At 44.6% G+C, this 21,252-nt stretch overlaps 1 protein-coding gene across 2 annotated transcripts in view; it reads right to left on the reverse strand.

Moving 5' to 3' along the window:
• Nucleotides 1-21,252, reverse strand: part of LOC133342398 (pleckstrin homology domain-containing family G member 3-like) — a 103,582-nt gene that overhangs the window by 42,557 nt on the left and 39,773 nt on the right. For both annotated transcript variants that reach the window (XM_061551549.1, XM_061551548.1), the window contains 5 exons: nucleotides 16,766-17,220; nucleotides 8,195-8,283; nucleotides 6,043-6,112; nucleotides 5,108-5,154; nucleotides 3,399-3,549 (listed from right to left, as the gene is read on the reverse strand). In XM_061551549.1, the coding sequence (XP_061407533.1) occupies nucleotides 3,399-3,549; nucleotides 5,108-5,154; nucleotides 6,043-6,112; nucleotides 8,195-8,283; nucleotides 16,766-17,170 (762 nt within the window). In that variant the 5' untranslated portion in view covers nucleotides 17,171-17,220. The remainder of the gene's footprint in view (nucleotides 1-3,398; nucleotides 3,550-5,107; nucleotides 5,155-6,042; nucleotides 6,113-8,194; nucleotides 8,284-16,765; nucleotides 17,221-21,252) is intronic.

The following is a 21,252-nucleotide window of genomic DNA, read 5'->3' on the forward strand; positions in this document are numbered from 1 at the left end:
CGGTATCCCGGCACGGGCTTTGTTAACTTGGCTCAGCCATCCAGCAGTCGTTTACTACGGCGTCGGTGCAAATGTGCTGGCGGTGGCCCGGGAGGCTCGGAGATTCAGGGCGCTGAGCTGGCACCGCTGAGACCCCCTGGGTTTGAGAATCCTGGCGGCTGCCTGTGATTAAACCGGGTCCTCAAGTATAGTGAGTCGATGGTCTCACCACAACAAAACAGATCCGTCACATTAAATTTGGTGCTGCCCGTCCTTTGGCTAAATTCCAGCTCTGCATAAAAAAAATGGAAAAATATGGGTTTGACTGTCACGCAACAAACCTCACTCTCCTCTAATATGCAGCACGAGTGGGACAGTGCAGACCAGAGGTGACTTTAAAGGGATCTCAGAGGTTGCTCTGTGGTGTCCGCTTCTGCGTGTTGTTCTCCGCCAAGTGTTGCACTGCTCTACGAGATGTCTGAAAGGATGCTTCGTCTCGTGATACGATGCCGAGAGGACAATCAGGATACAGTTTGGGGGTAAATTACAAAAATATAGAAGCAAATGTTAAAATATCCCCCCCCCCCTCCTTCTCCCCTCCTTCTCATCTCCTCCCTCACGAACCCCTTTCTCCCCCCTCCTCCAATGTTTCCCCATTCCCTTTAAAATAAAGAAATCATCCTCAATGACCTAATTATGCTAATGCCCTGCTCTATGTACATCATATTGATTATTTACATATGCAAATGAAATGTATATAGTTTAACACGTAGGCTTTGGCGACCAATATTATTCATAATCAACGTTTTTGGGTTAGATCGCGTTACTTATAAATGTGTCGTAACCCTCCACCACCCGACACGGCCAATCAGTAAAAAAAGTGTCACGTTGACAAAACACAAATAGTTCACTGCTTTAGCCCACCGGTGTGTTGAAGCGTGAAACCACAACATTTTCAATTTTTGGGTACGACGTTTCGCTGGTAATTGCATCCAGCATCATCGGGCAATTCGCCAGAATGGTGAGGCTCTGCTCTTGCTCCTGGTCTTAAATAGAGCAGCAGCAGCAGGGTGATGTCATCATTTAACTCATCAGGTGCAACGATTTGAGGCGGGGGGGGGGGGGGTTATTGTAAATGATATACTAGATTAGTAATCAGGAAATTGTCACAATGCGAGTTGTATGTATGTTTAAAAAAACTACCCATTCTCAATCCACTGCCAGATGGATCTCTGCCCAAGGTGTACTAGTCACAGGGATGTTTTACAATACTTCACCACGTTGGTGGGTGCTGGACCAGTTCAGATAACATTTTCTCACCACCAAATGTCATCCTCGGCCAGGAATCGAACTCAAGTTGACCGGGTTCAGAGCACATCGTGCTAACCCTCTGCACCCATCACTCCCCACCGATGATTATTTCATTTATCCAGGAAAGCCTCTCCAAGCGCCAAGATTTCCAGGAGGGTCCTTCAGTGACATTCTCACGCGTAATCCCTCCTCGCTACATACCACATAGCATTATGACCATGCCACGCATAATCTCAGCTCTCTACAGACGCGCAAACAACCACATTTATAACCCTCACGTACATTCTCCCTGCTGGATATAATAACCTTAACGACCGTGCTATGTATAATCCCTCCTCTGTATACATTTCTCATGTTACCCTACTGTACATTTTATTTCCAGACCAATCCACTTTCCATCCCCACCATGTATTTTTTTCCGTTAAAAGGCAGAGTCTATGACAGATGTGGTAATTTTTGATTTGTGCCTGAGAAGCACTGCCAAAAAAGATTTTAAAAAATTTACTCAAATTTGATGTCTGCTTTCTTCTTTACTATGGGGACCTCATTTGCCAGTAAAAATATGATAATTGGTTCTTTACCCTTCTATCTGGCAACAAAACTGACACCTTTTTGCAAGGAGTCATGTTTTGCATAGACCGCAATACCTGCAGTCATAATACAAACAAATAATACAAACAAAAGAACAAACAAAAGAACATAACTCTGATAATGTGCACTGTCCTTGCTTTCTTCTTGTACAGAAAGGGCATTCGGACGGGGAGAAATCGTGATCCCACTCTTCTTAAACTTCTGGCAATATTCACAATTACCTTATTCATAATAACTGTGAACTGAACTACATGTAAGCATCAACATACACTCAATAAACCCCTTTTTAAATCACCAGGATTGTATCTGTCATGCACGAGACTTTAACCAAAGAGGCTTAGAGTCTCAAAGTATATATAAACAAACAAATGTGAGTTTAAATTAAACATGCCAGAAATTAAGTCATAAAAAAGCACCAATATGCTTTGGGATGCTACCGTGGTGTAACGGTGAGCAAACTGGACTTGCAATCCAGAAGCCACCAGTTCAATCTCCCCGGGACGGCAGCCTTAGAGACAATGGTACGAGTTTTTTTAAACTCCCTTCCGCTGTCCACCGACCAGTAGATTGGCCACATCATAGACGCATGTGGTGGGGTAAAGCGTGGGTATTCGCATCTCTTCCAAGACGTCTAGCCAGCATGTAGAAGTAAGGCCACATATCCCCTAGAGGGAGCTCTATAGAGCATTATAGAGCTCCCTCTCGTTCAGTGTTCTTCACTAATTTTCAGTGAGGCCACTTTCCCTGATAAGGCATCAGTGTGAGGACCGCCACACATTTGAAACCATTGGGGGGTTTGACAGCAGCACGATGACGACGATGATGATGATGGGGTGGTGTTTTCACTCTGTGTATTTCCAGGGGTCTCACGTCAGGGGCCTTGCAATGAAGAACACTGCTCTATAAGAGGTTTTTTTTGGTTAGATCGTGTAAATATATAAATGTGTCATTAAACCCGCCACCACCCGACACAGCCAACTAGTAAGGTTTGTCACGTAAACAGAACGTGGCCAATTCGTTACTAGTACAGTACACCGGTGTGTTGGAGAGCCAAGCCGCAACATTTACAATCTGAGTACGACGTTTCGCCAGTACATTACAACTTGCTTCATCAGGCGACAGCCAGATTGGTGGCGGGTTTTAACGACACATTTATATATTTACACGATCTAACCCAAAAAAACCTCTATTATGGATGATATTGGTCGCGAAAGCCTACGTGTTAAACACTGCTCCAGTTGAACGCTCTTATGCTAGCACTGGCATGAACAAAAGCTGCACCTTTCCTTTAAAAAAACATTCTTTAAACCTTTTAAATAACTCCAGGTAAAGAGCCCACACTGTCACGGATGGGAAGTCGCATCCATAACACTGCGGAATGTCTCAGATGCAGCTGCATTGCGACGCTTTATAAACACAACTGCAACCGTTATTATATCGCGTGCACTGAACGCACACAACACACACGCATCTTGAGAGCAGTCACCGTAGTGTGAAGGGCCCCTGGACTCACTGACCTGCAGCAGCAAGTGGTACTTGAGTATTCTCTGCACAGGCTTGAGCAGGAACGAGCCAAGCGGGAGGTTGTGCTTCAGGGCCGCTTGGTGGTCGCGGAAGAATTTGGCTGTGCTCTTTGTCCGCATGCACTTGGTCAGGAGCTCCATGGAGCTGCATGCGCACATCCCGCGGGCGGAGCGGGGGGGGGGGCACCGACGCAGAGGTGAGGGACGTTGGGCCAGGCGCTGGAACGGCAACTCAACGTGGGCACTTCAGCGCAGCACGAATTTGTTGACTACACGTTCTATATGGGACCAATTGAACGGATGACACCCGCCGGCGAGAGAAGTTTGCAAACAAATGTAAAAAATCCTCAATGTGGTAATGGTTGCCATATGTCGAGGTGATCTGTCATCGCCTAGTTCTTCGGAGTGATGTGCTGCCCAAATGAGCATTGAGGTGGTGGAAATTACACATTCCTACGGCTGGGGTGTGTCTATCGATTGGACCACAGCTGTGGACTTCCCACAATCCCGGCTGACTTGTGTTTTGTGGCCTTAGTTAATCTAGGAGAGAAGTGGGGGGAGGGGGGGTACCAGCAGTATTGATTGACGGACCTCCATATGAGTACGAGTAGAACAGACCACCCCCATCACAAGAATATGAAATTTCAGCCGCTATTTCAAACTGTAAACAGATTGTAAATATTGTGGATTTGCTCTCCAACACACCGGTGTGTGACAAACCTTGCTGATTGGCTATGTCGGGTGGTGGCGGGTTTACAAACACGTTTATATTTAAGCATTCTACCAAAAAAAAAACTGTATTATGGCTGTAAACAGAAGATGAGTGTAAGCATTTCTGGAAACCCTTTGACTCGACACGTCGGGAGCAGCTTCAGTGAGTCTGACGGGATGATGCTTCAGGATGGTCCTGTGTGTTGGGACACTTCACCGCTTGTGTTTACGTATGATTTGAGCATACTTCTCCAAAAAGGGTCGGTCAGTGCAGAGCGGTGAAGTCCAGGACTGTGTCAGATACTGGGAATTAAACTTAGGTTGCCAAACTTATAGCACTGTACACTAAGCAATGCACCACTGCTCTCACCAGATCATTGTCAGGCAAATATGGCATTGGCTCTTTGTTGAGAACTCTGCGCAAGAAAAATATTTTTCATATTCTCAATGCACCACAGAACACATCGGTGGCATGCGTCAAGGGCTACGAATGAATGAAAAACCAAGGCTTACAGACTGAGACAATATTTCCCTCCACTGACACATGTAAATATCAGTATATAACCCTCATCGACTGCTGTAGCTGAGCATTCTGTGTGATAAATAATACAAACATAATCAAGAAAATGAATTCCGTGTGCCAGCGTGGAAATGTTTTATCTATCGACCTTTTTGGGCCTTCTAAACTTAGAGTAACCTGCAGCATGTGTTCAAGCATGCAAACTGTGGCCCGGTTTCGCTATCCTTAGGTGCGTTAGCAGAGTCAGGCGCAATAAATTCTGCAGGGTTTAACAAACGTTATCTTCGAGTTTGCAAGTACTATCTCGTGTGCAATGTTCTGCATGGACACTCTTATAAACTTCCACAGTGTGGCAGCATTGCACAGACTTCTCAATCAGCACTCGCAACAGCGCGTGGTTTTGTGATAGTAATCAAGGTGTATTGATTTTATCGCTGGGATAGATCTGTTTTTTTTTCTTTCACATTAATACCTGGGGAAGTTTGTGCAGTACTGTGTATATATCTCAAATCCTCCGCTCTGCAAAACAAAAAAAACATCACCACAATGTAAAGCAACTCCACAGCATGAAATATGAAATTGGAAGCATTTGATTTGAATTAATCTGTTATTACAATGTATTGTCTTAGCGTAAAATGATTGCCACCAAAGATAAGTGGAATATCCACGAAAGATTCACGACCTATTTGGACTATCTTAAATTTCGATTTAAAGCTTTCGTGACTGCAGGGATTCATCTTCTTGGTTCTTTCGGTAAAGTCACGCCTGGGGCTTGTCATTCAGACTCTGTCTCCTCGACAGACCTGTTCTCCACCTGAGGACGGCTGCTTGCGTTGCGGCCGAAACGTCGTGAGAATTATTTTATTATTTTATTATTTCCATTCTACGTGACTTTACCGAAAGAACCAAGAAGATGGACTGTCTTAATTTATAATTTACGATCGTGTTTCTATTGTAATTAACTTCACGTTGATTCAAGAGGAAGCCACATCAGATTCAGAATGTGTATTTATCCTGGGAGAAACAGGGTCGGGTTAGCAAGTTACATCAATAAAGAAATACAAGAATGGATACAAGAGTAAGATAGAGAAAAGTTAAGCAAGTCAATAATGAATAAATATATAGCATGAAAGTACAAATTGCCCTTGTGCATTCATTATTGCAGATTTGTTAAGACCAAATGCAAGCTTGGGCAAGGCAGCAAACCCACAGCAATCCAACACCACACCAAGACAATACAGTCTCTCGATTACAACGCCCTCCCTAACTGCACTTTCGATACCAGGGGTAAGCAAGGTTCATAGTTTCAAATCGCATGGCAGGAAAGAGACTCGTGCAGAGCAGACAACATGGCAGACACAATCAGACTCGCCACCAGGTTTAAAACGGAGTGGTGTCTGAACCTGCCTTTTCGACAAAGCATTCCGCGATGGCGACGGGATCACTGCCACAATCCTCCAACTCTCCCAGCAGCTCACTGCAACCGACACACACGCACACACACACGCACATAATCAGCATATTTACAGAGATTGTAGCACGCTAAGTTTACGCTTTGTTTGTGCTTCGCTTTGCCTCTGCCTGTGGTGGTGGTGGCAGTCATCACACGGCCACACCAACTATGATCTCCATGAGAGGTTTGTGGCAGCTAGCCAATTGTGTTGCTCTGATGGTGGCTTCCAGAAACCAACAATATGGAGGCAAGTGACATCATCAGCAAAAGCAAAAATAAACTTGAAAAAAATAATAGGATTTTACCCTCTCTGGCACTAAACAGGTGTTTGCTTACATGTGCACACCCAAATTGCTTGCCATAAATCAACCACAACACCTTGCTGATGTCGTTGAGGTGCATAAACCATCCCGCAAACTCCGGTCATCCTCGCAGCAGTTTTTGACTTATCATCCAACACAGACGGTCACTGCATCGCGCGCTTCTGCTGCTGTCTGGAATGCTCTTCCTTCCGATATGTTTACTACCAGCGACGAAATGTTAACTACCTCGTCTGGTATACAGGAAGTCGTTCAAACTTAATTTGGAGCTTTCGTGACTGCAGGAATTACTCTTTGGTTCTTTCGGTAAAGTCACGTATAAAGATAAAATAATAAATTAAATGTTGTATTACATTACATTTGGAAGTCGTCTGTTAGATTCCGACCCTAGTGCATGTATATTTCGAGTTTGAATGTTCTCCCCATGGTTGCGTGGATTTTTCTCCAGGTCCTTGGGTTTTCCCTTCACATTTAGAAACATGAGTTTTAAGTATTTGACTGCAATACACTTTCACGCGATGAGCCACTTTGTTGAGCTATAATTTGTGTCCGGGTCGCTTCTAAAAAAAGAGCTATATAGCTCAGTGGGCCTTACCTGGTAAAATAAAAAAATAGTTTAGAATAGTTTAGATATTATGAAGCCACTGGAGCCATGCACTTTAACATCTAGATTAAAAACTAATTTCTTCAGAACTGCTTTTTGTGTCGAGTTTGTTGTCCTTCCCCCGCACCTCCAATTAGCACAGTTCGCTGCTAACAGTGCGAAAGAAGTTCAACATACAAACGTATCCACAATGCTCCACGAGATTGTATACTTCACAAGCGAGTGTGGTGGTTGCTGAGTAGGTGTGTGGAAGTGGGGTCTGCTCATGTCAGATCAACCAGACATTATACCTAAGCAAGGTAGGGCAAGCGTTTGCCAGTAGGGACTCAAATGCACCCTCCTTCAAACAAAATCCTACATCGAGTGTGACAAATCACACTTGGCAATCCAATGGGTTTTTGGGATAAAAAAAAATATTTATATGCCAGCACCCAATAAGAAACAGCTTTAAAAGTGGAACGTCTCTTTGTTAATTATCACGGTAAGCTACATACAGTGCGAAAGAAGTTCAACATGCAAACATATATTAGAGCACATGGCCAGGGTGTACGGGGGTTCTCTGTACCAACTCTGAATGAAGCCACTGTTTTAAAATCTCCGATCTGTGACCGGTAAGCAATGAACAATGAGTCCCCCAGAGCTTCACGTAGATTCAGACTCAACTCGACTGACAGAAGCCTACTTCTCCTGACCACCAGGTGCATTCTGGAGGAGTAAACCAGTGCGATATAGAAAGATCGAGATAAATCTACACTGCCTGTAGTTTGTGAAGAAAGTGAGGCCTTGTCGTGTGCGGTGAAGCCTATTCCTTGCAGTCAGAATCAGAATGTGTTTTTTTATATACTGGAGGAATCCGATGAGCTATAAAGCTCTTTTTAACAGATGTCCAGTCGGGGTAGGTCAGTTGCGTGTCCAATCCAACACCGAGTCAATCAAAGCCACAGGACCCAATCACTGTTCAGCTATACAATAACGTGAATGACATAACTTGCGCGTCTAAACGAGCGTAGAAGGAATTACACCATTGCTATAAGCGTATTCATGGCTCTCAACAAAGATCATGGGTTGATTTATGGACTGAATTGGTATGTCAAGACATGTCTCACATGTGTGATAATGTTCTCATTTGAAATATTAATATAAAACATAAGAGGTAAGTAATAATGCCATGCACGCACGTACCTGTTAAACTTGTATATCTCCTTGATGTTTCCAAACAGGGTGTTGACGTCATCATTTGGGAGCTTTTGGCTGATGGCTGTCAGGTAGTCCTGTTCAATTAAATTGAAAAGCACAGTCAATTATGCTTTGGTATCGCGTGGCCTGCAACAACCGAGTTGTAATTAACAATCGACCAGATACAATTTTTTTACATTTACACGAATTAAGATTTTGTTTTAGAGAAAAGAAACAATTGGCTTTGCTGTAATTTTTTTCTCTCATTCATAGACGAAATTCTTAAATGTGAACGTCATAATACAATTACGGCATACAGTGCATCGTAGTCTCGTTTTATATTAGCAATTCTAAACAATCGCAACAGATCGTAGTGCCTAGGAATTGCAAAAAAGCTGCGAGTACGACCAATAACTGCATTCAGGCGCACATATCAAGGTGCGTGTACATACACCCTCTCTGCCAGTCCACTGCTGGATGACGGCCTACCCATACTCTGAGTCATGGGGCTGTATGACCATTACTCCTCATGCTGGCCAGCCCGAGTTGGTGACAGCGGGAAGTGCAAGCAAGGGAACATCGCACAGCACAACCAAGGATTGTATTGAAATGTGATCTTTTGTCGACAACGAGGACCCGAAGCAGTCGATAACACCGTGTTTTTGCATTGTCGTCACCCATCCATAAACACAAACCAGGTTCATCTTCCTCACTTGAGACTGCACCCATTATGGGTGATTTGGTCAAAGGCATTCTTCATAATACACAACTTAGAATGAAATAAAAATAGGTCCAAATTTCAAAAGTTGTGTATTCTGGCAGATCAACTGTACTTTTTAAGCCGAGGGCCCGGCTATTTTTGTCTTTAAAAAAAACATTCTTAAAAATGTTTTATAATAGCAAGCTCTGAAATAAAACCGGACAAGCAAGATACACGTAATGAAGAATGTCCGGGTCAGGTCACACTGTGAAGGCACACCCTGCTGTACAGCGGTTGACACTGAAATCATACCTTCGTGTCTCTGCACGTACATTAGGTTCTTTTCTTATCAGAAGAAATGACGATAATGTTTGTGTCACAGAGACCGGTAACATTTCAAAAGCATACATTACGTATTTGTAAATCTTTGTGCAGGAATAAAACGTATCACATATTGCAGGCAATGCAGAGCATGCTTGAAACTAAAGACTGCACGTGTAGCCTAGATGATTAATGAAAAGAAAATTGTTTTGCACATTCATTTATGTAGTAAAAGTTGACTCATGTCTTTTTGAAAATTCTAATAAAAATGTACTCTCAAAGTAGATTTAACAATGACTGTCCTGGACCGATTCATTTTTTCACCATTCATTCATTATCAGCAGTCATGGTCTGTGGTCATTTCGCGCAGTCCTGCAATGTAACAATCCATCTAGCTCCCCCAGACGAGCTGATTTCGTCAGCCTTGACCACCGGTGATCATCCCTTCCAGCGACGGTGTCCTGCCCAAAATCCACTCATCTTAAAAGTCAATATCATGTCTTCAAAATTGTCCATATTCTCTAATGAATCCATGTGTCTCTCCATGCTTCTTGCGCACTTTTCAACTTCCGTGTCACGTCTGTATTTGTCATTAATATTACCACTTTCATTCACAAAACATTGATAAGTAAATGTTACCACTAATATCATTTACAGAAACCTGTTGTTCAGCTTTATTGTTTCCTATCATATCTGACAGTAACACATTTTAATAATTTTTTTAACTTGAATCCAATTAAGGAAAATGATGAAAACCTTTTCTCCGTTAATAACGTGTTGGGTGGAGTGGTGGTTGCAGTGGTTAACATGATGTGCTATGAATCCAGCAATCCAAGTTTGCTTCCCAGCCACAGCGAACATCAGTGGCAAGTGATATCAGAACCTGTCCTGTTCCCCAACCCCCCTCGCTAACCCACGCTGGCCAGCAATGGTGAAGTATGTATTAAAAATAAACACATGACTGGCATGGCGTGAGCAGGCCTTCATCTACTGGTGGGTTGAAAATCGCTGGATTGAAAAAAAATGTGCATTTAAATCTGTGAAATTCACCTCCCCCAGAGATCTGTGCATTTAGCCCCGTGAAATTCTTTTTCAGACTGAAGCATACTTCACATAGCTGTGTAAAAAAAAACCCTCTTGGACAAAGCTAATGCAAGAAGTTGCTATAAGCATGCGGGTCACATAGTACTGTATTGACTGGGGGAAGCCAGGGTACCCTTGGACGTTCACTGTGCAAGATGAAACACTGCTCCATTGTTTTAGCTCGATTTCACCTCCAGGGAAGACAAAGGATGTAACGATCATCACCCCAAGCCCGATATAGAATGTACTGAGTCGTGACCCTTCATCACACTCACGAACACACGGACTTAACACAGAGGACTACCAAAAATAATACAGTATCTTTAAATATCATTCGTAATAAACTTCTGGACTTTTGGTCCTTTTGACAAATAAAACTCTTATTTAAAAATATTGTATTTTGGATCATGGGATTGTATAGTGTTGGTTTATTTGAGATACAGTACTATGTTTAAGTTAGAAAAAAAACACTCAGTAAATCCTAAAAAAACGAAAAATAACGTATACAAACACGAGTAGATTATTTTTGGTGAATTTAAACATAAGCGTTAAGCAGTTGCACGGCCATCAAGTGTGCAGGCCCATTGGCCTGAGTGGAGCTTGAGTGGGGCTTGATAAGGGCCCAGGTGCCTAAGGGGGGCCTAGGCGCCTGAGGGGGGCCTGAGGGAAGGCCCAGGTGCCTGAGGGGGGCCTGAGGAAAGGCCCAGGTGCCTGAGGGGGGCCTGAGGGAAGGCCCAGGTGCCTGAGGGGGGCCTGAGGGAAGGCCCAGGTGCCTGAGGGGGGCCTGAGGGAAGGCCCAGGTGCTTGAGGGGGGCCTGAGGGAAGGCCCAGGCGCCTGAGGGGGGCCTGAGGGAAGGCCCAGGTGCCTGAGGGGGGCCTGAGGGGGGCCTGAGGGAAGGCCCAGGTGCCTGAGGGGGGCCTGAGGGAAGTCCCAGGTGCCTGAGGGGGGCCTGAGGGGGGCCTGAGGGAAGGCCCAGGTGCTTGAGGGGGCCCAAGTGGCTGAGGGGGGCCCAGGTGCTGGGCTATGACGAGGGGGGAGGGGAAGGCAGAAAGAGGCTGCCTCATGACATTCCATTCTTCATGGCCCATGACAAATGCGCTATGCCACTGGTGTTACGTTTAAGAAACACATCAATTATCATTCGACACTCTTTGTTAATCAATTACTGGACGACGGGCCTCCCCATGCTGTGTATGTCATGGGTATTGTTTCCCGATACTGTACTTCACCACGCTAGTCAGTGCGGGTTCGTGCAGTTTTAATGCATTCTGGGTAAAATACCCCACTGTGAATAAAAAAATGTGAATCATTCAAGCGTGGATTGGCTCTTTTGTGGAAACACTGCACACAAAGGAGGCAACTTATACGGAAACAACTTATAAATGTTATTTTTTTGTCAAGAGATTGGCATACCATATATGTCGTTACAGTTATAGACAAAACTCCAAATGGCAAGTTTAAATAACAACAGCTAGTCGAAGAGCAGGTTGAGTGTTGTGGGGTAAAGTGTTGATACGCCCTCCTCTTTCAAGATGTCTGGAGAGCCTAAAAGAGGAGGCCAAATACTTTCTGAATGGGCCTGAGAGCTTCCTCTAGCGGAGGTCCATCCACGAGCAGTAGCATCAGCAAATCATTGCAGGTCTGCACCCTTACCTTTAGCACAATATTAAGACAACATTTCTATAAAAAACATGTTTATATTTAAGTCAGAGTATTGAATAGAGTTGGTAAAACCTACACATTGATCTTCTTGGTTCTTTCGGTAAAGTCACGTAGAAGGGAAATAATAAAATAATAAAAATAAAACATAATAAAATAATTCTCACGACGTTTCGGCCACAACGCAAGCAGCCGTCCTCAGGTGAAGAACAGGTCTGTCAGAAAGACAGACATTCAGACACTGTCTTTCCGACAGACCTGTTCTTCACCTGAGGACGGCTGCTTGCGTTGTGGCCGAAACGTCGTGAGAATTATTTTATTATGTTTTATTTTTATTATTTTATTATTTCCCTTCTACGTGACTTTTCCAAAAGAACCAAGAAGATGAATCCCTGCAGTCACGAAAGCTTTAAATCGAAACCTACACATTGAATTAGAGCTTCAAATGGAGTTTTGGAAGGGCATCCAGCTCAGACAGCGGATAACAGATGGGCACACGTAACAATGGAGTGGAGCCTGTTGCGGTGAAAGCTAAAGACAGGCCGCCAGAAAATGAGATGACCGGACAAGATTAGAAGAATTGGAGGAGTCCACTGGATGGGAGGTGGCAAGAGAGAGTGAAGATAGACATAGGGAGAGGCCACAACCCGAAAGTGGTGGGATGTTAACAGCAAACAGAGAGAGAAGACAGTAAATTGATCAAAGTAATAAGTTAACAAAAACAAGATACTTGTATCTGCAATACGTATGACCCACGTCTATTGTTATCGGTGTAAATGTTGTATGACACAGCATCACAGGGGAAATGGCAGACCACCTCAAGACAGCTCGATTCAGGTCTATAGAGGTCCCGCAGTGGAGAGATGTTAACTACCTCGCCTGGTGTGCAGGAGGTCGTGGGTTTGATCCCGACCCTGACGACGCCTGCTATATACTTGAAGTTTGCGTCTCTCTCTCGTCATCATCATCACAGTGGCTAGATGTTAACTACCTCGCTTGGTGTGCAGGAGGTCGTGGGTTTGATCCCGACCCTGACGACGCCTGCTGTATATTTGGAGTTTGCGTCTCTCTCTCTCTCTCATCATCATCATCACGGTGGCTAGGAGATGTTAACTACCTCGCCTGGTATGCAGGAGGTCGTGGGTTCGATCCCAACCCTGACACCTGTATATTTGAAGATTGCGTGTTCTCCCCGTGGTCGCGTGGATTTTTCTCTGGGTCCTCCAGTTTCCCCCTCCACATTTAGAAACGTGCGTTTAGAGTATTTGGCTGCTATAAATTTGCACATGATAAGCCACTTCGATAAGCATTCATTTGTGGCCAAGTCCCTTTTGAAAAAGAGCTATATAGCTCAGTGGGCCTCTTATTGTAAAATAAAAAATAGTCTAGTTTCTGATAGGGATGGGAGTGTACCAATAATAACAGGGCACTGTTCAAAGCAACACAACACAATGCGTCACTGTCAAAATGATTGAGGCAATGTCCCATAGTAGCTTTGTTCTACAGCCTTCATATTCTTTAGTTGCTTTATAATGTTACCATCGCACGAGCTCACCGTTTCCTGCTTCTGCTCTATGCTCAGCGCCATTATTTTCTCGCACTACCATTTTTGGTTCTCGTTTTTTTCTCATTTCCTTTCAATCTTTTCTTTGCGTGTCCTCAGAACCAGGCTCTAAGATGTCAGCTGACGGCATTGTACTTCACAGAATCTGTTTGTTTTCAAAAGTCCGAGTAAAAAAAAATGCGCGCTTGGCACAATTGTACACAGCTGCAGATTCCACTTTTTGTTTTACATGGGCATTTCTTTGAGTTTCCCTTTCGCAAAATAAAGCTTTTTTTCTTAAATAGCACGCAAATTAAACCTCGAAAATATTGCACGATGTTTTACGGCTGTGTTCCCACACCGCATAACTTTCTAAGAACATGGTCTTGTATGGTTCCGTTGTTACAATTATCTTTAACCAATTATACATCCATGCGCGTACACATTTCAAATGATCTTGATCATCAAAACATTGTCCATGTGATGCAGATGTTGGTAGAATATAAGTAATCACAAACCACTCTTATGTGTTCTGTATAATGCTAGTGTGATGCATGTCACTATATTTACGCTCAAGAGCTTGCTTTCAAGTGAGGTAATCATTCTTTATAAACTTGACAGCACAGCAGTGGTAAGCGAAAACTGTATGCAAATGACATAGCTTAACTGTCATAGAGTGCTTTTAATGGTTAAATATTTGACTGATGCGACTGGAAAATATGAAAACTAATGGATAAATAAATGAAGAAATTCTGGGCGACAAAATTGCGTTTCCAAAGTGCTTCTTTATAATGGAGAATTTATGTAAATCATGAATGAAATACACAGGCCACCGCTGTGCTATGTTTCATCGGGCCCACACACACACACACGCAAGAATGTGCCTTCAAACGGGTGCAAGATATTCACACAGGCCTGACACGGTGTGTCTTCCACATCAATCAATTGTCACTTGTCCTCAAGAGTTTGTGTAAAATGTACACAAAGTAATCAGTCCACGCGAAGAGGGCAGTCGCATGAACCGGTGAGATACCAGTCGAGCTCTGGTCACGTAATCTGCAGTTAAGGTTCTTCTGAAAAATGTTGCTACCACGTGTTAGATATTGCACAATAACAAATGGTTATCTTTGGTCATCTAGTTATGCTAACCACTCACCAGACACTCACCACCAACCTAATACCTGAGATTCACCACACACTCGCATAACACTCACTCTCCACACACTGACAACTCCCACTCACCAGTTGCTGACCACTCACATCACACCACTCATGTGACACCACTCACGTGACACCACTTACCAGACACCGACACTCACTACCCACAGTGCACCACACACTCAATGATGACGGACTGACACATTACAAAAAGTACTCAACTGGCACTGCTGAGATCCTGGGTTCAAATCTGGGTTTTAACTGCCTGTGATTAAATTAGGTCCTCAAGCGCAGCGAGTTAATGGATTTAAGCCTAGTCACCAAAGACCTTATAACAAATGTCGTAATATGAAATATGGGTATTCATATATTTTGCGAACATTTCAGCTTTGAGAATAAATACCAAAGATATGTACTTGTGGGGCTTTGCTCCGACATTGGCGCTGGCTGCCCTGCCCATGCCGTTTACACCGCACGGCTTTGCTCACTCTGAAAGCCCCGAGAAGCAGTCGCATTTGGAGGCGTGCCCCCTATTTTCTCTCTGCCTGATGAAGGCCGCTTGTGTTGTGATCGAAACGTCGTGGTTTTTTACTTAAATTTTTTATTTTAATTTATTTGTATTTTCTATCTACGTGACTTTACCGAAAGAACCAAGAATATGAACTCCTGAAGTCACGAAAGTTTTAAGTTTGAAAAAATGTAGGTTTTATCACCATGTGATGAACATCTCTACAACACACGTAGAAAAGTCCAGTGCCTCCATTGCGGACAGGAGGTCACTTGATGGAATTTCAGAAGTGCTGTGGTTTTGCGATATCACCAATGCCGTTCTCTCACGGGGGGTTGGGGGGGGGGGTTGGTTTTGCACCTTGCTCTAGGAGAGTTCCAAATGTATGCTTAGTCTCATGATCAGAAACTGACATCACAAGTTAGAATGAATTGGGGTAATAAGGCATAAAAACCAATGTAAACAGGTGGTATGCCAGTGTGAAGTATATACACACATTTAATGGTTTTATTTTGGATTGAAATTCGCTGCAGGAGTACGGTGCTTATTTATCTTGTTACGTGAGGTTACAGTTAGTTGTGCCTCCCCCTTCCACAGACGATTGCGGTCATGTGGTCCTTACACAGTGGTCTTCTCGTGTGTTAAGTCTACATTCATGAGACACTCAACGAAACCTAATTCCAATTTCACGTGAAATGGTAAGCAGCACTGTACCACCAAGTTACGAGGATTCAATTCTCAACATCAATTCGTGGCTCCTGGCCAAGCAGCAACAGAGAAATGTCAACAAGACAAGTTCCATTTGCTCACTGGATTACGTTTCCTTCCTCCACATGCAGCGTTTAACTTCGTGAACTTATACTTCAACAATATAAAACTACAATCATTACATCAGTGTTTCATTAACTAAAGAAACCAACTCAGATTTCACAACGGCACTTTCTCTGCAAATAAGGAATTAGTTATTATTCTTTGACCTTTGTCAATCCACTGCTGGATGACGGCCACCCCACACCGCTTTGGTCGTGAGGGTTTTTTGACCATACTTCACCACACCGATGTCAGCCATGGTCAGGAAACAAACCCAGGTCACGATTTTTTACAGCAAAGTGTGTCAAGCACTGCACCACCGCTCTCGACCCATTCATTTGTATACATTACTTTTATGAAACGTGGAGACACTGTCATGCAGCACGATAGGTAAATGAAGCGTAAGAGCAGAACACGCCTGTGCATGTTACCTGCTTTAAGAAACACAAGATAATTCGGAGAATTGATGAATGGGGTGATACTAGGTTTGGAAACATCCACAAGGCACGGGACTTGGGATGGGAACAGCGTTCTTTCCAGCATTACTCATGAAAGAAAGGTGCTCGTAAGGCTTTTAAAAGCAGCACAGGGAAACCAGAAGTCGATTGTCCACAAGCCCTTGAACCGTGCACTCCAGAAGTGGAGTTGTTCACTGGGCAATGTTGGAAGGTTACCCGGCCGCTCCGACCACCCTTCACCCTCGCACGACCAAGACGTCCCTCCGCAGAGAGAGCGGCAAGGCACGTGCCCCCCCCTTTCCCTCCACCCCCCCGCACCCCCAACCTGCATCTCACCTCCACGATGCTCTTCAGGTGCCTGACGTACATACGCTCCGTCTCCAAGATCTCCAGCACCACGCGGTCCACGTATGACAGCTTTGGGTTGGCCGACGTGAGCACCTTGGCGGCGATGGGAGACGTCCCCGAATCACGCACGTCGCTCCGCTCTGCGGCGCCCGCGCGCCGGTGGCTGACCCGTCGCGGCGTGAGCCACTCGGCTCCGGCGGCCGCGCCATCACCGCCGCCGCCGCCGCCGCCAGGAACCCGGCCCACCGGCGACTTTGGGCCACCGTTGCTGGAAGGCATTTTGACACCATCCTGGTCGGAGGAGGAGGGCCGGGCGACGGGGGAGTTCGTGGTCGTCCGTGGGTTGGTCCGCCTACCGCCGCCGCCGCCACCCGGGTTATTACGGGACAGCATGCTCTCCCGCGCCGGTCAAACCATCACGTCCACGTGCCGACCATGTGACCCTGCCGATGTGTGAAAGGACATGACGGAGAGGGGGCGGGGAATGGAAAAAGATAAATTGTCATGTAAAAGCAACACCGTTGTTTGCACACAAGACTCCTTACTGCTTGTTGATAGAAATAAGTTTTTAAATGTGATCAGTCGTTAAATGCTAAACACAATCGGTGGCATCATATGTATGATTAGATATCGTGCACAAAAGTGTGGGACCTTCCTGAAAAAGCTTAGGAGACTTTCGTTTATTTTTTCCCTCTCTGAATAAATAACGACATTATTTTAGGAAAGCATATTTGTCATCGCGCAATTCTCACAACCCAGGTTATCACGAGTGTGCGATGTCTGTGCCTTTATTACAGTGTACACACATCGCAGCAGATCCACGGGTGCACAATCTCAATATTTTCACAACAAACGCTTGTTGTTTCTTATCAAACGGCCTTGTGAAAAAACGACAGCAAGCAAAAAAAACCCAGGCCGTCATTGTAGAAAACAAAGCAGCAGCAACCACAACAATGACGCTATACAGGCATCTGTGAATAAACACACACAAACAAACAGAATGCCAAGGCGGGTGCAGCTTTTGACAATAAGGTTGTCTCAAGAAGTATTCCCATAAATCACTGCCTCCTGCCCTCATACATTTCCCCGCTGTTAATGGCAGGCATGTCGAAACACACACACACACGAAGGCAGATTCAAACCGACTCTTTAAATTAAATTGCCGGTACGTGTAAATACAGGCAGTAAACGTAAACTTGCTAACGTGTGCAAAAATACAGGCCGTTGCTGTGGCAACGTAAGCATCATTAAACTTAACCTTTGTAGCACACGTTGGTCACACCTATTGGTAAACCTCTCCGCTAAGTGCCTTGTCAAACATGTCCTGGCGCCATTGTTGATGCCAACCTCACGCTCTCCACCGAACGTGTGATAGCAGGGCCTAGAGTTGAACTTGCATGAAACGGGAACGACAGTCATGTTAAGACTGTTACAAAAATCCACAGGTAGAATTTACAGCCCTTTTGCCAATCCACTACTGGATAAAGCCCCCCCCCCCCCATGCCGTGTTTAGTCATGTTGGGTTTGTTTTTACTAAACTTAGCCATGCCAGTCCGTGTGGGTTTGTGGAGGTGGACACAAGATCGGAACGGATATCATTCGCCACTGACGTTCGCCACGGTCAGGTATCGAACTTGGGTCATGGTACCCAACTAAATACCCTACCTACCGACCCACCATCCAATCTCACATTAGAGGTTAAGTATAACAGTTGAGTGGGTAATGATACTAAAAGATTACACAACCATCTCTAACACGGTGATCACCCTCCAGAATGCTAACCACTGTGTCACTCTTCCTCCCAAGAGAGAGTTCTGTAGTATGATTATTAAACATGGATCAATTAACTCTTCCCACATCACCCCTCACCAGCTTCCCCAATGAAATCAAAGATTATATTCAAGAAGAATCGATTTGTGTTTGTCTCGTTTTATCATCTCGTTAGTATGGTTTGTAATTTCTTGAGTCTTCATTTGCCCAGATTTAGTTTGCTCCATTGGCATTGCATTAACTTAAAAACAAACATCATAAACAGGGCAATGCATTCTCACGTACCGAATGCAACGTATGTTATATATCTTGAATGTGGTTGGCATTTGGACGCTATATACTTAATACTGTACATTCAAATTGTAATGTATAAGCGGCGATGTTCACTTTTTACATCCTTAGCCACCCGGTGATTACACAAACAGATAACAAAACATGAAAAGACGGTGCCACATACCAAACAATACGTGGCGCGTGTTTGGGACAAGGTAGTATTATGAACCACACATTTTTCGTTCCTTGAAAGATCCCACACGATAGATAACAAAAGAGAAGACATTCTTTGCATATTTTAGATTTCTGTACGACACAAGTCACGCAAATTCACGCCTATCATCTCGAGACTCCGTCCGAGGCTATTTTTGTTAAGCTCCCGCCTGACCGGCCAGAGGGGGGCATTGATTTCGCAATCGAACAAAGACGTCAGAGCTCGACATGACAGGCCGGACCCGGGTCAAAACGGCTGTTTCACAAGAGGCTTTGTACTCAGCAGGATGAAGGGGGGAGGGGGTCTCTCTGCACACCTCTCTCAACCTTCGTGGAACCCGGGCGCGTATATATATATTTTAAATCGTGTTCGCTCTCTGCCAGCGCCGACCAACCAATCGTGCCCACAGATCTCTGACCTTTGCAGTGCTCCAGCATCTGCCCGCAGTCACGGCAGGCTTGGCCGCCTTTTCAAAGCGTCGCCCCACGCTGACACGGTCAAGAACCATTTCCCCACAATCTCGCCTTCAAAGGGCACCTCGCGAAAAATAAATGTTGCCCACATATAGAATGCTAGGGACGCTGCCTGTAGTGTGATGGTTAGCACGCCGGACCTGCAAATCCAGAGGTCGCCGGTTCTATTCCATCTCTCCGACATGACCGTTTCAAAAGATGGGCACACGCTTTTGGTTTTTTAAGCCCCCCCCTTTCCCCCCGCCTGTTTCCGCACAGCGGTACGAGTTACACGACAGTTCGTCGATGGGCATGTGACGTGTGGTGGGGTAAATTGTGGGTGTTGCCAACCCTTTCGATATGTCTGGCCATCGTGGAAGAAGAGGTCAAATACCCTCAAGAGGGCCTTTCTAGAGCTCCCTCGAATGGAAGCGCTTCAGTTAGCAGTGGCGCGATGAAGCAATTGCGGGGCTGTACCTTAACCTTTACAGTATGTTGCCTACACAAGCTGCTATGGGGGGGGGGGGGGGGGCTAATGTTGTGAGCAGCAGAGGGTAGTACAGTAGAATAAAATTGTACTCTGCTATCCTCCCATGTATTTTTACCTCTGCTTCACCATCCGGCATGAATCTGCCCGAGCCAACTTGCGCTACAGGGAATTTATTATTGAACAATGATTTACATTTGTAGCAACATTTTCAATTTCTTACACGACACAGTTGTTTTAGATCAAATTGCGAGTTGCTTTGTTGATGCGCCTCATTTGTTTTGCTTTTCTCATTTTTGTGACCCAGGTGACTGGCAAATGAGACTCACCTGGTCTGTTGAGTTCTCACCTGGCTAAAGAAAATATACTTGGTCTGACGAGCGTGGCAAAGTAGGGTTAAATATCCTCGACAGTGAGACACCTCATCGAGCAGTGGAGTGACGAAAGCGATGTTTGTACTCAATACACGTAAATTATGAAACTGCACAGAGTCCTGTATACAGTTAGATATTTGAGCTGGCTGTTTGAAACTGAAAGCCAGTGTGTTAGCTCACTGTGAAATGTACACTTGACTTTAAGTGAGCATGGCCTACACATGACAGAGCACTGAGAGTAATTCTCTGCTCATGTAGTTCAATAGGCTGCAGTAAACATCTGTTAAGCTCCATGGCATGGCAACATAACACTGCAAAAAACGTAATTACCTGTGGTGGAGACGGACGGATAATTATCTGCTTTTGATTATTATTTATTTCCCAAATCACAGGCCCAAATGCCAAGGCGCCAACAGCACCATTCAAAGTTGTAATATGGTAAACAAGAGTTGAAATATTAATTAGTGGAGGAACTATTACCAAGACAATTCATTTTACCTTGAGCAAACATTTGCACCGAAATCCCCAACAAATAAAACTGTGCGTCATAATGGCAGAAGAATGAAATGTGGGAGCACCACATTAACTGGCCTGAACGTTGTACGACTGAAACCAGGGAACGACAAAATAACATGCAAGTAAGTAAGAACATTTGTTATTGCGCACTCGTATGAGTCCAGTCCATCACATATGTGCATGTGTACTAAACATGCCATATCTGAGAAATCCCTCCATCAAGGTGGTTCATGCGTGCATTCTAAAGCTGCCAGGGTGCCTTTCCTGTGCCAAGAGAAGCCTTTGGCCAGCAACAATCGTCGGGTCACCTTCCATCCCAGCATTTTATGCGCTGCCACATTCCAGTGCAGGACTTCATATGAAGTGAATTAAAAACGAAAACTAGGACA

This window comes from Lethenteron reissneri, chromosome 14 (assembly GCF_015708825.2).
Source record: "Lethenteron reissneri isolate LAM-NWPU_2019-01 chromosome 14, ASM1570882v1, whole genome shotgun sequence".
Lineage (NCBI taxonomy): Eukaryota > Metazoa > Chordata > Hyperoartia > Petromyzontiformes > Petromyzontidae > Lethenteron > Lethenteron reissneri.